At 41.5% G+C, this 17500-nt stretch overlaps 1 protein-coding gene across 1 annotated transcript in view; it reads left to right on the plus strand.

Moving 5' to 3' along the window:
• Positions 1 to 1911: 1911 nt before the first annotated feature.
• LOC105890695 (solute carrier family 12 member 2) overlaps positions 1912 to 17500 on the plus strand; it is a 20474-nt gene continuing 4885 nt past the window's right edge. Inside the window, 21 exon segments of the mRNA XM_031571079.2 lie at positions 1912 to 2646; positions 5204 to 5326; positions 5922 to 5946; positions 5949 to 5996; positions 6375 to 6470; positions 6668 to 6807; positions 7105 to 7215; positions 7739 to 7847; positions 8814 to 8941; positions 9040 to 9124; positions 9522 to 9673; positions 11130 to 11237; positions 11981 to 12104; positions 12878 to 12979; positions 14098 to 14253; positions 15131 to 15230; positions 15623 to 15734; positions 16460 to 16600; positions 16749 to 16855; positions 16982 to 17061; positions 17198 to 17347. Coding sequence (XP_031426939.1) covers positions 2179 to 2646; positions 5204 to 5326; positions 5922 to 5946; positions 5949 to 5996; positions 6375 to 6470; positions 6668 to 6807; positions 7105 to 7215; positions 7739 to 7847; positions 8814 to 8941; positions 9040 to 9124; positions 9522 to 9673; positions 11130 to 11237; positions 11981 to 12104; positions 12878 to 12979; positions 14098 to 14253; positions 15131 to 15230; positions 15623 to 15734; positions 16460 to 16600; positions 16749 to 16855; positions 16982 to 17061; positions 17198 to 17347 — 2665 coding nt within the window. The 5' untranslated portion in view covers positions 1912 to 2178.

A 17500-nucleotide genomic window follows, 5' to 3' on the forward strand; every position in this document is an offset into this window, starting at 1 on the left:
GGTAGGACATAACTAGACATAACTTCAGTTTCACCATCTGTCATGGAACCACCGTAAATCCAGTTCATAGAGTTTGAATTGACTAAGAAACAACAAAAATGCTTTTATTAACAAATTATAATAACATAAAAGGACGCTAGGTTTGCCCGCCTAATTATTGATGAGCTGCATCCGGGCGAAGGTTGACGATGCTTCCTCTCGTCTCGGTTTTGGATTCTGACAGAGCACTCACCACGTCTCACTTCCAAAACATTTGTGTAATACTGAAACCGACTTGCATCCATCGTACACTATCATATCTTTATACATTTGTTTAAAAAAATAATTTTTGTTTACAATCCAACCCGTCACTTCCCTCTTTTGTTGCGCCCTTTCGCAGCATAGTTACGCAACCAATTGTTTAGCTGTACTAGAATGTTGACAATGCCGTTTTACGTTGGATAACATAATAAAACAATTCAATTTTACTGTTGTTATGCGGAGTCACCTGTAATGAGTTAGTTAAAAATAAATGTATTGATTAACTGCTGCTTTTCAAGAACTCGTATATCAACAGGTAAGGGCTGAGGGCTGCAATATTTAAATACATACACATGAATCCATTGAATTGGCATAACTGTTGTTTGTCATCTGTCACAATTTCAGCTTATTGACTTCGTCATGGGAAGTTGACCTCATGGTGCTTGTTACGAGTTATCGAAATAAAATACAAACCTGTCTTTTGTTGAATAACAGCACATACATGAATACATCATAAAATTACGTTTCAGATGAAATGTAATAAATGCTCACATTTAGCTTAAATCACCACACAATTAAAGCTATGTAACTGTGTAATGTCTGTTGTCCTTCTTAGGAAGTGCAGAAACCATTGTGGTTCTTGATGACAGGTTGCACTGAAACCTAAATGATAATTTAAACAAAAGGTGCTTTCCAAGAACCCCAAGGTCGCTAGAGAAGGGGTCTTAAACACACATGTATTATCTCTCCTGGGAAACAGAACCTATGGCTTTGGTATATCTCGCCATTCCTTCTTTTTGGCTTGTTATGTTGACCTTTGTGATGGCTGTTTGTTAATTATACTAAGTGAAATGTTTGATGACATGATATGTCCAGCATCCACATCATAGACAATAGCCTTTGGTTATGAAGCATCACATTTTTACTTGCGAGCAGAAGGGTGCCGGGGGTTGATTAGACAGTTTCTGTAGAAAAGCTACACTTCTGCAAACAATTTACTGTATATCCAAACCCAAACCGTTAGGTTACTAAAGCGCAATGAAGTATTTGTTTTACAGTTTTTGTCGTATAAACATGAGTTCAGACATGTTTCAGAATCCCTTTCATGTAGCCTGCGTAAGCATCGCGAATAAAGACAGCGTTGTGCTCTATGGTAATCCAGTAGCATGACATTCCCCCTAGACACAAAACAATTGTTTATCTCTTGAGGGGACCCGAAGCACAAACGATCAAGTGTTTTCCATGAGAGCTTCTGAACGTTTGCATTGTGATGCACCTCGTCATTAAATCGTATATGAATTCTAGAAAGTTTCTGTCACCTCTCAAACTGTAAGGTTGCTAAAACCTAGCAACTCACCCCGCGTAATAATGACTGCACACAGACATGCGTCGGGCCTCAACATATAAATCTATTGCTTGCATTACACATTTGTGCCCCGCATTTCGCTGTGACTTGCCGTAATAATCATGGTAATAACTGGTTGTTAAATCACAGGATTGAACCTTGATATATATTTGTTTTTTCGCATTTTTCGTGTAAACTTTGGCTAGGTCTTAGTGAGAATCTGTAAGATAACCTGACAATGTTTCTCAGAAAGCCAGAGTTGAAGTTTCCCAGCTACAATATCAGTGAGATGGGGATTGGCGGAGCACTTTAGGAATGACGCGAAGTTCACTCTCACAGGCTCTCTCACAGACCCTCCCTGCAGCTGTATCTCAATGACACAAACTGATGTCTGTCATGTCTATGTTATTTGATCGCTTACACAATGGAGTCACAGCATGTGCTTAAGTAGTATAACACAGCTAGAATAAGATGCGCACAAGACTCTTGGAAATTCTGTCCGGACATTAATATGTTGTCACGTTTTGTTTGAGTCATTCTTGTTTTCATTGGAGAAGCTTTAAAGATTTGAGGCCTAATTAAAACTTGGTGATATGTCTGAATCGCCCTCATCACCGTCCACAGGGAAGAGACCTGTGCTGAAGTCAATGGATGCCGGACAGAGTCAGAGCCGCTTCCAGGTGGACGCAGTGGCTGATGAAGCAGCCGCTTCCAGAACCGCCGGTGGAGCAACTCCTTCAGGACCCAAGCCTGCGGCAGCCGAGGAAGCAAAGGGCAGGTTTCGGGTGGTTGGTTTTCTAGATCCTGGTGGATCTACGAATCCCCCCGAAGCTTTTGATTTTGCTCAAAATGGGGACACTGTTAAGAGTGAGGGCAGCCTTTATTCCTCGGGTCAAACGCACTTTTCTGACACCCATTCTAACACATATTACTTGCGGACTTTTGGACACAACACCATTGATGCTGTCCCCAACATCGATTTCTACCGGAACACGGAAGCGACTCTCGGAGAGAAGTTAATCCGACCGTCGCTCTCAGAGTTGCACGATGAACTTGATAAGGTAAAATGAACCGCAAGAGATTTTACTTTTGGGCACCAAGGTTGGGGAGGTTACTTTTGAGATGTAAGAGGTTACATATTACTTGTTGCCCTGTTAAAAATGTATTAAGTAATGTAACAACTTCATCAAGGTAATGTGTGTGTGTGTGTATATATATATATATATATATAATATGTTATATTTGAATACTTTCGATTAGCCTAGCTTGAAAGGCAGACGAGAAGCAGTGCAAACAAGCGAACAAATGAAAACCCATTTGGACGCATACTGCCAAATGAACAGAGCCTGTCTAGACAGCGAACAGATCCAAAACATCAGAATTAATGTTATATTCCACATGTAGGCATTTAGCTGTAAAGGTTTTTACTGAACATAATATATTCGGATGTAACCCATTTGTAATTACCAACATTTTGATTAGTAATATTACATATTTATTCTCAGTAACAGTAATGGGTTACCTTTACATTTATTTTGTAATTTGATTATGTAACTCCGTTACTTGTAACTTACTCCCCAACCCTCATAACAACAAAATGACGCATCAAATGACGCATCTGCTTATTGTTGACATAAAAACTTTTATAGATTATAAAGGGTGTCTTAGTTCTGCCTTACTAAAACAAAGGGGGAAATACATTCCCTTGCACCGTGAATTTTGTACTACAGATCTAACTGTCATGTGAGAGGCATTCTCTCCCACCTGAGACCGAATCTCCATTTCTTTGTGCTGCTTTGAATGGGCTGTGTGATGTCAGACGCCTCACCCACACGCTTGTCCCCGGGACAATGCTGGCTCTCTCGCGACCCACACGCTACTGGCCGGGTCTCGGCCGCTGCGATAACAATGGCGCTGTGTTCCCTGCGCCCGTCGCAGAGCGCTCCAGTGTGCCGCGTCACGGACAGACCTCACCTCAGCCCTGCCACGGGACTGCGTGTAGACGTGCTTTGTGCTGCATGCATTAAGGGTACAATTAAAACATTACAGTTAATATCCATACAGCACCCCCAGGATCTAAAACGTCACTTAGAAAAACATGAGCACAAAGAGTTAGAGGGTTTCTGTTGTGTGCAGCTTGGAGAGGGTCCATTACCCAGTAACGTTCTCATTTGACAAGACACATTGACAAGAGTCTGAATGGGAAAGAAGACGTTCTCTCCATGAATGACAAAACTTTTCTACATGGCACAACAAGTCTACTTTGAATTACAACTTTTGTACTTGACAAATATATACATTAAACGGCTGTTCATTCATTTCATTATTGAGCAATTGCCTTCAGTTCCTTGATTGTTTTAAGGCAAGTTGGCCACTAGGAGGGCCTAGCTCTAGACAGTCCTATTTGGCTTGCTCATGGTGGTTAGCGGGTGGCAGATCAAAATTAAGCAGCTAATACATTCTTGTCTGAATGGTCAATGTTGACTGGATTTCGTTAGCTCATTACTAATGGGACATAGAAACTCTTCACCCTATTTCAAACAACTACCTGAGGTGATGACTACCTTACTGAGAGCCAGGCCCTCACACCTGAGGCGATGACTGAGACCCAGGCCCTCACACCTGAGGTGATGACCACCTTACTGAGAGCCAGGCCCTCCTACCTGAGGCGATGACTGAGAGCCAGGCCCTCCTACCTGAGGTGATGACTACCTTGCTGAGACCCAGGCCCTCACACCTGAGGTGATGACTACCTTACTGAGAGCTGGGGGGGCACTAGCTAATGGAGGCTATTAAGTTAGCATATGAGGCCACTGGCTGGTGGAGGCTATTAAGTTAGCATATGAGGCCACTGAGACGAATGATTTGGACCCTTCAGGGTTTCTCGACGCGTCACTCTGGATTTACGGCTTCAGAAGGCATACAGGATCTGACCATAACGTTCCCTTAGTGAGATACCGAGCGAATGTTTGAAGGAGAACGTACAATTATCTCACCACACCGGAGAATGAGGCAGGAGGGTTGGGCAGTCAGATATAAGGGGGGTGTTAGGGCTCCGCCCCCTGGGCTGTGATAGGGTCTCTCTAGACAGATATGGTGTGATTGGTGCTTCCGTGGTTGGTCATGCCAAAAGTGTTTCCCTTAGTGAGATACCTCACTCATGTTATTAGAGAACCAGGGTTACGTTAAGTAACCGTACGTCACTTCTATATGCTGTGTATGTGGAGGTTAAGTATGAGTGCCTCAATGTTCTATTCAGCAGAGACAATCTGCTCTTGCAAAGAGCTCCAGAATCAAGATTTATGTGTGATGTGTTTGTCCAGAAAGCTCATTAACTTCATATTCAAAATGGATCCTAAGCATCCATCAAGCTTTTCTCATATTTGAATAAGTTGGTAGAACACCAGTGATTTTGCACAAAATTGATTGAGAGTTCAGAGTACTTTGAACATGAAAATGTTCATCATAAACATTTGTGTGAATGTTTAATGTTCCGGGCTCCAAAAGAGGTTTTTACAGATAAAACATACATTATTATTATTATTATTATTATTATTATTATAAAACTCGTACAGAGAATGGAGATCTTTGATATGAACTTGTGTGAACCCTCCACAGGAACCCTTTGAGGATATCTTCACCAATGGGGAGGAGTTCAGCGGCATGGAGGTGGTGCCGGCGAGGGAGAAGCCGGAGTCCAAGGGAACGGCCGTCAAGTTCGGCTGGATCAAAGGAGTACTGGTCAGTGCTGAACGACGTTCCCCCATCCCGCCAGTGCACAAGATTATTACAGATATTCTGTCTATAAACATTTGCAACAACTACGTATTATCATAACTCGTGGACTTTGGAAGACATTCTGCTATTAGATATTGTATTTACCTCTTTAAAAACAACAACAACAACAAATTTGCAAAAGTAAAACTGAGTTGACTAGCCACTCTCAGGCCATTGTCCAGTGTGCAAATGTATTCAGGGATCATGGTAGAATATCAGAGCTGTTTTTAAACTGGTAAATAGAATACATAAAAGCAGAATGTCTTTCAATGTCCACGAGTTATCATAATACGTAGTTGTTACAAATGTTTATAGACAGAATATTTGTTTTAACTCTGTCATCATGCATGTGCAGTTCATAGTAGGCATTACTAGATATGGAGTCATAACCCCTTCAGGCTACAGTTGGTGTGAATACATGAAACATTTCAGTTATTTTCTTTTCATTTTTACAGATACGATGTGAATACATGAAACATTTCAGTTATTTTCTTTTCATCTTTACAGATACGATGTGAATATATAAAACATTTCAGTTATATCCTTTTCATCTTCACAGATACGATGTATGCTGAACATCTGGGGGTCATGCTCTTCATCCGCATGTCATGGATCGTGGGTCAGGCCGGGATTGGTATGGCAAGCCATTAATTTGATCCGTATCAATTATGTCCATACAGAAGATTGGTATGGCAAGCCATTCATTTGATCCGAATCAATTATATCCATACAGAAGCTTGGTATGGCAAGCCATTCATTTGATCCGAATCAATTATGTCCATACAGAAGATTGGTATGGCAAGCCATTCATTTGATCCGAATCAATTATGTCCATACAGAAGAAAAATCCTAACTGAGAGAACTGACAGACAGACAGACAGACAGACAGACAGACAGACAGACAGATGGATAGAATTTCATTGAATGATTAATTGATTCATTGAATGATTAATTGAAGTATTGTAAACTTGATATTGTTCTGATATAAATGAGATTTGACTTTCTCCCTCAGCTCTCTCTTGTGCGGTTATTATGATGGCTGTAGTTGTGACCACCATCACCGGCCTCTCTACCTCTGCCATAGCAACCAACGGCTTTGTGCGAGGAGGTAACCATGCTGTTCACTGTTTCACGTCTTCCCTTGAAAACACCGTTGTATTTTGAAAAACTATTGGAACGGGATGCTCCTAGCAAGGCTTCTAGCTAAACAAACTTTACATATCAAAGTACACAATAACTACAATAAATAAAGTTTCTGCTAACTCAAACTATTTCTCATATTTGACACGAATGATCTCTTGAAAGGGGGAGCGTACTACTTGATATCCCGGAGCCTGGGGCCGGAGTTTGGCGGATCCATTGGGCTCATCTTTGCCTTTGCCAATGCAGTTGCCGTGGCAATGTATGTTGTTGGCTTTGCTGAAACTGTTGTAGAGCTTCTTGATGTAAGTAACTCTTATTCCTGATGTTAGTAACTCTTATTCCCGATGTTAGTAACTCTTGTTCCTGATGTAAGTAACGCTTATTCCTGATGTTAGTAACTCTTATTCCTGATGTTAGTAACTGTTATTCCTGATGTAAGTAACTCTTGTTCACACAAGCAGCAACAAGTACTGTAATATCAGTAATTCACAGTAGCATGCAGCATATTATCTGTGTCAGTATGTGGGTGAATGGATGAAATGGACTGGTAGGGCATTCAATTTTTGTTCAACAAACAAATGTGTGGTCTTGTTTGCCAGAGTGTTGATGCCCTCATGACTGATGAGATCAATGACATCCGCATCGTTGGCACCCTCACCGTTATTCTTCTCCTCGGCATATCGGTGGCGGGAATGGAGTGGGAGGCCAAGGTACGCTCCGTTTGAGTTTGTTTAGTGATATGTGCAGTAAGGTACGCTCTGTTTGAGTTTGTTCAGCGACAGTGGTACAGGAGGTAAAGAAGTCGTTTAGTAAACAGAAGGTTGCTAGTTCGATTCCCTGTTGAAGCGTCCTTGAGCAAGACACTGAACCCCTAATTGCTCCTGATGTGCAGTGTGCCATCAGTGTAAAATGTGTATACATTGTAAGTCGCACATATGTAAGTCGCTTTGGATAAAAGCGTCTGCTAAATGACTAAATGTAAATGTATGTGCAGTAAGGTACGCTCTGCTTGAGTTTGTTCAGTGATATGTACAGTAAAGTACGTTGCATTTGAGTTTTTCAGTGATATGTGCAGTAAAGTACGTTGCGTTTGAGTTTTTCAGTGATATGTGCAGTATGTTTGTTCAGTGATTTGTTCAGTATGTCCTCCCCAGATTCCCCTTCACGCTAATAGAACACATGTAACACAACAAATGAATTGAGTTGACAACAGATTGACTTCTGCTTCCTCAGGCTCAAATTGTCCTGATGGTGGTTCTGGCGGCAGCCATCTTCAACTATTTCATCGGAACTTTCATTCGTACGGAATCAAAAGAACCAATGGGGTTCTTTGGTTACAGTGGTATGATACGGTCCTTGTCTAAATTGCTCCACATGTCTTAGTCAAGGAACCTGGTAAAATTACAGTTTTTTCTCAGTCACTTTGGTCCATTTCTCAGATCAGAATTGTATGAATATATAGTGCTAAAACAATACAATTGTCTCAAGGTGCTTTACAGAGAGCCCAGGGCCTGAACCCCTGTAGTACAAAGGCGACCAGGGCAAGAGAAAACTCCCTGTTAACAGGAAGAAACCTTTGGCTCAGAAGGGGGTGGGGGCCCATCTGCTTGGACAGCCGGGTAGAGAGGGGGGGCCCATCTGCTTGGAGTCAGCCGGGTAGAGAGGGGGGGCCCATCTGCTTGGAAATAGCCGGGTAAAGAGGAACAGATAGAAAAAGGAGTGGGTACACAGTGTGCTCGTAAGGTTACCATTAGAAGGCTATGTAGAGCAATGAAACAGAAAACCATGTCAATGGTGGTAATTATTTAGTTTACAAATGTAGATGTATTGTGGGCAGGGTAGAATGAATGCATGACAGCGTGGTGGGGATGGGTAAAGAAAACACTTCAAGGATACAATTTTATATTTACAACCTGCCTAATATTTTGACTGTCTTGCTTACAAATAATGACAAAAATACTTTTTGGTGGTATTGACGTTATTGATGATGTGATGATTTACTTTTGAGTTATAAAATAAGCATTTTCAGCGAGTTACAGGCTTTTGCAGGTAATCCATTTTCTCGTGCTGTGTTAGGAGAAATGAAACTGAAAATGTTCCAACAAATGTACCAAAGGGACTGAGAGAAACTGTAAAAACAAACAGCACAGTTGTCACCTGTTGCATAGTTTTTCTTAAACATTTTTAAAAATGAACTTCCTGGAAACAACCTGATTCTATAAAAGGTGTTCTAAAAGGTTCTAAGGGTGTTCTAAGGGTGTTCTAAAGGTTCTAAATGTGTTCTAAAGGTGTTATTCTTCCTCTAAAGCTGCGATCATGATGGAAAACATGGGCCCTGATTTCCGAGACGAGGAGAACTTCTTCTCTGCGTTTGCTATTTTCTTTCCTGCAGCCACTGGCATCCTAGCGGGAGCAAACATCTCAGGAGACCTAACAGTGAGTCCGTGATTAAATGCAATGATCGTAGAGGTTATTCAAAACTGTGCTTGGTTATGAATCGCTTGTTGTTGTTTGTTGTTTGTATGTTCTCTCAGGATCCACAGGTGGCTATTCCAAAGGGAACTCTGTTGGCCATCCTGATAACTGGAGTGGTTTATATTGCTGTGGCCATTTCAACAGGTAGATGCATTCACACACACACAGACCACACACACACACACACACACACACACACACACACACCACACACACACACACACACACACACACACACACACACACTACACACACACACACACACACACACACACACACCACACACACACACACACACACACACACAGACACACACTAAACAGACTAAACAGCAGACAATTCAACATACCTTTTTGCATGAATGTGCAAAAGCTTTTGCCAAATGTTCAAAAGAATTAGAAAATGCTAAAGCTAATGCTAGAAATAAAAATGCTAACAGAATAGGTTTCGCTTTTCACCTGAAATATCATGGGTCAGATAACTGCTCATGCCATCAGGCTGGATGTGAATTTCCTGATTTTGACTAGCTCTCTCTCAACAGGATCCTGTATCGTCAGAGAAGCCACCGGCGACCATAACGATAGCATCACAGTACCCAATGTGAACTGCACCGACGCTGCCTGCACTCTGGGCTACGACTTCTCCATCTGCAAGGAAGGAGGCTGTCAGTTTGGCCTTCAAAATGACTTTCAGGTATGTGAAGGATTGTTGTACCCAATCATTCCTATAAATGCTAGATAAGGCCAATGGCTTTCCTCACAACCTCACCAGTCTCTCTAAATCTGGGTAATTCCAGGGTAAACAACAAAGGCACACAAATAAACCAAATTTACCAAAACAACTTACACATGAGACATTACAGTGTGTCAACACTTACATAATACCCCAAACACCCCAAAATACCCCAAAACAACAGAAGCTCTGCACTGACTTGTGTGTGAGAGTATTTGTGTGTGTATGTGTATGTGTGTGTGCATATATGTGTATGTGTGTATGTGTGTATGTGTGTGTGTGTGTGTGTGCATATGTGTGTGTGTGTGTGTGTGTGTGTGTGTGCATATGTGTATATGTGACTCTGCAATGACTTGTGTGTGAGAGTATTTGTGTGTGTGTGTGTGTGTGTGTGTGTGTGTGGTTGTTGTTGTTATATGGTCACCCTCAGGGTGGCCGCTGTTCTCCTCATGTCACGCCCCAGAACACCACACACACACACACACACACACACACACACACACACACACACACACACACACAGCCTCAGAACACCACACCTCTGGATGTCTTGCATTTCACACAGTTGTGACAGAAGTTTGACCCGTGTGATGTCACAAGGTTATAGTCAGGACATGGGCGACATTCAAGTTCGCACAAAGTATTGAGTTGATAGTGACATGCAGTTAGTTAATAAAGTATTGAGTTGAGATAGTGACATGCAGTTAGTTAACGGAGTTACTGAGCACAAAGTATTGAGTTGATAATAATTTAATAATAATAATTCATTTTATTTGTAATGCACTCTTCATTCAAAAGAATCTCAGAGTGCCAAGAATCTCAGAGTGCCATGATAGTGACATGCAGTTAGTTAATGGAGTTACTGAGCTAATCTTTATGATAACTATAATGCAATATAACCCTAACCCTAATCTTAATAATCACTATAATGGAATATTTTTGTTGTCGTCCATTATGAATACATTTCCTGAATGTCTATTTGTGTGATTGTGAGTGTTTTTTCTCTGCAAAGGTGAACATGTCTTATATTCATAAATAATATATATTATTATATTTATAGAATATTTACAGAAAATGTTTTATATATATATAGAGATAATATATTTATATCATATATTTGTTTGTATGTATATATATATATAATACATTTTCTACATGTATATATATATAGTATATTTGTATTGCATAGTATATTTGACCTATAGTGCTATGCTATTTTGAACACTGGCTACCTATGTATTTGTAATGTAGCTAATGTAGTGAATCAATGCCGTTGTGGTAAAATTAGCATTTGTTTTGAATATGTTTCATGAGGTTTAAAATATCCCGGAGGGTAAAAGATGTGTTATGTGGCGTTATGACACTTTGTTGCTAGGTGACAGATGTGTTATGTGGCGTTATGACACTTTGTTGCTAGGTGATGAGCATGGTGTCGGCCTTTGGGCCTCTGATCACGGCTGGCATCTTCTCGGCCACTCTGTCCTCGGCTCTGGCCTCTCTGGTCAGCGCCCCGAAGGTGTTCCAGGTGAGCTCCGCCCAGCCTCAGCTTGGACATAACGCACTGTTTTCTGTCTTCTTTTCTCCGCCTGTTTCATACAAACTGAATACTGTATAGGATTTCCTCTCTGATTAATCAATACAAAAATGGTTGAAACATCAGCCCAGGCAATTACACTTGGCCTGTCTGAGGTTTTACTCAAGAAAATTCTGCATAAACTCATTCTTCGTATTGGTTTGTTCTATTACATTATATTTAGTAAATCATTCAACAACACATTCTCTTCCACTGTCCAAAGAGGGCAGAAACCGATAATGGTTGAGAACCTTTTATCAGGTTACATATAAGAAGCCGATTATGATTGAGAACCTTTTATCAGGTTACATATAAGAAGCCGATTATGATTGAGAACCTTTTATCAGGTTACATATAAGAAGCCGATTATGATTGAGAACCTTTTATCAGGTTACATATAAGAAGCCGATTATGATTGAGAACCTTTCATCAGGTTACATATAAGAAGCCGATTATGATTGAGAACCTTTCATCAGGTTACATATAAGAAGCCGATTATGATTGAGAACCTTTCATCAGGTTTTCATGACTGCTTCCTGAGTTCTACGAACACAGCAATATGTATAATCATGTTTATTCTCTGTGTTTTTCTAATATATATTTTCATATTAGTTCTGTTCTACTCTGTGATGTTATATATTAATGTAAAGTATGAGAAATAATGAGTCTTTCCATTCTTTTCTGTTTCTGTGTAGGCGTTGTGTAAGGATAACATCTACCCAGGCCTCGGGGTATTCGCAAAGGGTTATGGGAAGAACAACGAGCCCCTGAGAGGGTACCTGCTGACCTTCTTCATTGGACTAGCCTTCATTCTGATTGGTGGGTTTGAGCCTTCATTCTGATTGGTGGGTTTGAGCCTTAATTCTGATTGGTGGGTTTGAGCCTTCATTCTGATTGGCGGGTTTGAGCCTTCATTCTGATTGGCGGGTTTGAGCCTTCATTCTGATTGGTGGGTTTGAGCCTTCATTCTGATTGGTGGGTTTGAGCCTTAATTCTGATTGGTGGGTTTGAGCCTTCATTCTGATTGGTGGGTTTGAGCCTTCATCCTGATTGGCGGGTTTGAGCCTTCATTCTGATTGGTCGGTTTGAGCCTTCATTCTGATTGGTCGGTTTGAGACTATGGCCAAAAAAGCATACATTTTTCAGTCATGGCAGACAATAGAAGTCCGGACGGATAGCAGAAAACAGACACCTATCTATAACCTATCTATCTTTCTATAACCTATCTATCTATCTATAACCTATCTATCTACACCTATCTATAACAGCAACACCAACAGCAGTGATTCGCTATACTCTCCTGTGTAATCTAATTAAACTCATATAAAATGTCCAATGTTGTAAATGGTGCAACATAAAACATGCCCACACCTCTCTAATACACTATATATGTTCAAGAAACATTTGATCTGATATTATTCTTGTGATTATTATGGTTTTGCAAAATGTAGCTTTTGAAAAAAACATATCAGCTGTGACAGATGAAAGCCCCTTAGTCTTAGATGTATCATTTATGAGTCTTTTCATCACATTGGTGATTATTATTATTTGAGTCTAAGTCTTTGACCTGTCTTATTGTGTTATCCCCGTAGGTGAGTTGAACATCATCGCTCCCATCATTTCAAACTTCTTCCTGGCCTCCTATGCCCTCATCAACTTCTCCGTCTTTCACGCCTCCTTGGCCAACTCCCCAGGTATGACACACACAGACACACACACACACACACACACACACACACACACACACACACACACACACACACACACACACACACACACACACACACACACACACACACACACACACACACACACACACACACACACAGGTATGACAGTCATTGGTTCCTTATGGTATGGATGCACATTATGTCAGTGATTATGAACCAGATAGTCCTCCCATTGCCTCTACCTAGGAGACTGGTCTCTGCCATGGATGAGACACACACACACACACACACACACACACACACACACACACACACACACACACACACACACACACACACACACACACACACACACACACACACACACACAGACACACAGACACACATTCACACACAAATACTCTCCCTAGGTATGACAGTCATTGGTTCCTTATGGTATGGATTCAAAGTATGTCAGTGATTATGAACCAGATATGACAGTCATTGGTTCTCTATGGTATAAATGCACAATGAACCAGATAGTCCTCCCATTGCCCCTACCTAGGAGACTGGTCTCTGTGATGGATGAGGGTCACTAGGAGACTGGTCTCTGCGATGGATGAGGGTCACTAGGAGACTGGTCTCTGTGATGGATGAGGGTCACTAGGAGACTGGTCTCTGTGATGGATGAGGCTCCCACTTCATGTCCCACTTCATGGCTGGCCAGCATTATATCCTGTGCAGTCTGCATGGGTCACATGCAGAGGATATAAAGGCTAATGCGGACAATAAAAGAGGTTGTCTTGGCGTGCCTTGATGCTGCCTTTTGCTGTTCAAAATAAACATGGCAAATGCTTCACCTCACTGTTAAATAGACAGAATAATTATCACTCACATGGCTGAGCGGCTTTTATGTGGTTGATCGGAATGGTTGGTATTTCATTGTCGGAAGCCCAAGGGGAATTTAGTTCAGCGATTTGGAATTCCACTGTTATGTTTTATGGGTATGGTCAAAATGATTTACTGTATAGCTCAGTAGAACTGCTCACTGGTACTTCATTAGGTTTAAGCAACTTCAAAACATGCTTTTAATATCCTACAAATGATGAAGTTTAGTAAACTGAGGGTGTCGTCTGTGGTATTGTGTCCCCTCCAACCTCCAGGCTGGCGTCCGAGTTTCAAGTACTATAATAAGTGGGTGTCCCTGGCGGGGGCCATCCTGTGCTTTGTGGTCATGTTCGTCATCAACTGGTGGGCTGCCCTTGTGACCAATGTCATCGTCATGGCTCTCTACATCTATGTCGGCTACAAGAAACCAGGTAACCAGTCCTGTGGTTGGATCAGCTGGGTTCATATGTGCTCTCGTGCAGCTAAAAGTATGGCACCTATCAGTGGCAAACTCAGGACTCAGGACTTGCTCTTTCCCCAAATGGTCAGCAACAGGAGATAACTCTTCCTCCACCTCCTCTAGCCTTGCCTGCACTTTGTTTTGTTTTTTGGAAAAGTTTCCTATATCCTTAGGTTTTAAGCCTTCGTGAGTTAGCAAGCTAGCTATCACCAGAAGCCAACAATGGCAGCCCTTGTAACTGGTGCACACACGCTCTCTCTCTCTCTCTCTCTCTCTCTCTCTCTCTCTCTCTCTCTCTCTCTCTCTCTCTCTCTTTCTCTCTCTCTCTCTCTCTCTCTCTCTCTCTCTCTCTCTCTCTCTCTCTCTCTCTTTCTCTGGTGCTCACAGAAAATGTGTGCCAAGTAGTGTTAAAATCCGTCAATAGTCCCCCCCCCCTGCCTCCCCACCTCCCTGAGTCTGTCAGTGGCACCTATTCCCTTACCTGCACCTACAAGACTGGGTTGGCCTCCTACACACTGAGCTGTAGACCATTAAGTGTTGTATAATTAGGGGATATAATGACAAAGTGTGACTGGTCCCAGGCTTATTCTATAGTGTGACTGGTCCTAGGCTTATTCTATACTGCTACCTTACAGTAGGTGTCTGGTCAGTGTAAATTACAAAATTACAGTGTTAATGGTGAAAAATATATGTTTAACTTTATATGTATTATAATAATAATTTAGATAAATAAATAATAAATAATTTTAATATTTTAAACTGTGATATACTATGTAGACACCACATACTGTATATGTGATGAACCTGGGGTGTTGATGACTATTTTAATTTGATTTCTAACCTTCCAGATGTGAACTGGGGCTCCTCTACTCAAGCGCGGATGTACAACCAGGCTCTGTCCCACTGCCTGCACCTCACGGGAGTGGAGGACCACATCAAGAACTTCCGGTACTTTCCGGCCCTCAGAGGAACAGAGCTCATCTGTTTTAATTTCATATTGACCAGGGATCATTTCAATCATTTGCTGACAATAATTGTAAAAACATTACACTTAAAAAACCCTAAAGGTAATGAGAGTGTTTGGTGAGAACAGCCAATGATGTTAGCTGATGTTGCTGTTGTAATGAGAGTGTTTGGTGAGAACAGCCAATGATGTTAGCTGATGTTGCTGCTGTGATGAGAGTGTTTGGTGAGAACAGCCAATGATGTTAGCTGATGTTGCTGCTGTGATGAGAGTGTTTGGTGAGAACAGCCAATGATGTTAGCTGATGTTGCTGCTGTGATGACAGTGTTTGGTGAGAACAGCCAATGATGTTAGCTGATGTTGCTGCTGTGCACAGGCCCCAGTGCCTGGTGATGACGGGGTACCCCAACTCACGCCCAGCGCTTATCAACCTGGTGCACTCCTTCACCAAGAACGTGGGGCTCATGGTCTGTGGACACGTCCGTATGGTAAGGACACACACACACATCTCACACACAAACACACACACACACAAACACACACACACACAAACACACACACACACACACACACACACAAACACACACACACACACACACACACAGACATACACAGCCGATACGGCTCTATCATCTGCTCAAACGCCTCCTTGACCAACATCCAATATTACTCTATTAAACTCTCTACTCTACAAATGTTACTCTATTAAACTCTCTACTCTACAAATATGACTATTAAACTCTCTACTACAAATATGACTCTATTGAACTCTCTACTCTACAAATATGACTATTAAACTCTCTACTCTACAAATATTACTCTATTAAACTCTCTACTCTACAAATATAACTTTATCCTGACCAACATCAAGTATATCTCTATTAAACTCTCTACTCTACAAATATAACTTTATCCTGACCAACATCAAGTATTACTCTATTAAACTCTCTACTCTACAAATGTTACTCTATTAAACTCTCTACTCTACAAATATGACTATTAAACTCTCTACTACAAATATTACTCTATTAAACTCTCTACTCTACAAATATTACTCTATCCTGACCTATACAGGGCATGCTTTTCATCTTCTGATTTACCTCAGGTCATCCCTTTCATTAAAGTATTCTACTTTTAATTTTATTCTACTTAGAATTCACCTTTAATTTGACATGAAATGACTGATATTTCTCATGACTTAATATAACCGTAGGGGTCGCGACGGCCAGTCTACAAGGAGATGATAAATGACCAGCAACGCTATCAGCGCTGGCTCCTGAAGAACAACACCAAAGCCTTTTACACACCTGTGTTCGCTAAAGATCTGCGGGATGGAGCTCATTACCTGCTGCAGGTAACTACAGGTTCCCAGAGCGTACCAAAGTGCCACCATATTTGGCAGATTGATTGAGGTAAATCACCCTGGGATTACAAACAACTTTTGAGACACAATTGTGTGTGTGTGTGTGTGTGTGTGTGTGTGTGTGTCCTTGTATTTTCAGGCTACAGGGTTGGGTCGCCTGAAGACCAACACATTGGTGTTAGGGTATAAGAATAACTGGCAGGAAGGTGAAATGAAAGACGTAGAGATTTACATCAACACAATTCAGTAAGATCACAATATCCTATCACAATCGCACTTCCTTGTCTAAATGGAAGAATAGAGTATTGATGACATGGCACAGGCCTTCAATTAGTCCATTGTTATTTCTGTGTGTGAATTTTTGTTTTTCAGCGATGCTTTTGACCTGCAGTACGGTGTGGTCCTCTTAAGACTAAAAGAGGGGCTGGACATCTCACACATCCATGGACAGGGTGAGCAGGGTGAACGACACACACGAAGTAGACCACATGCTCAACCATACAGAAATAAGTTTCCTCAGCTTGTAGAGTCGTTTTTCTTTTGAGCATGGACTTGATGTTTTTACGTTCTCCTTCCTGCCGTTCCCAGATGAGCTCACGTCAGCCCAAGAGAAAGCCCCCGGGAGTAAGGAGTTTGTGGTGTCCGTCAGCCTGAGCCGAGACCGAGACTCGGACAGTGACACCTCCAAACCCCCGTCAAAGGTCACCAGCGCCCAGAGTAGTCCCCTCATGCACAGGGGTAGGTGCCACGTGGCGTCTGACACTTCTTATGAAACTGATCTTTCACGAGACATCGCTAGCATTCCTAAATTTCCCTCGGGATTAATAAAGTATCCATCTATCTATCTATCTATCTATCTAGCAGTGTGATATTTGAAAATGAAACATTATT

Source organism: Clupea harengus, chromosome 7 (genome assembly GCF_900700415.2).
Source record: "Clupea harengus chromosome 7, Ch_v2.0.2, whole genome shotgun sequence".
Classification (NCBI taxonomy): domain Eukaryota; kingdom Metazoa; phylum Chordata; class Actinopteri; order Clupeiformes; family Clupeidae; genus Clupea; species Clupea harengus.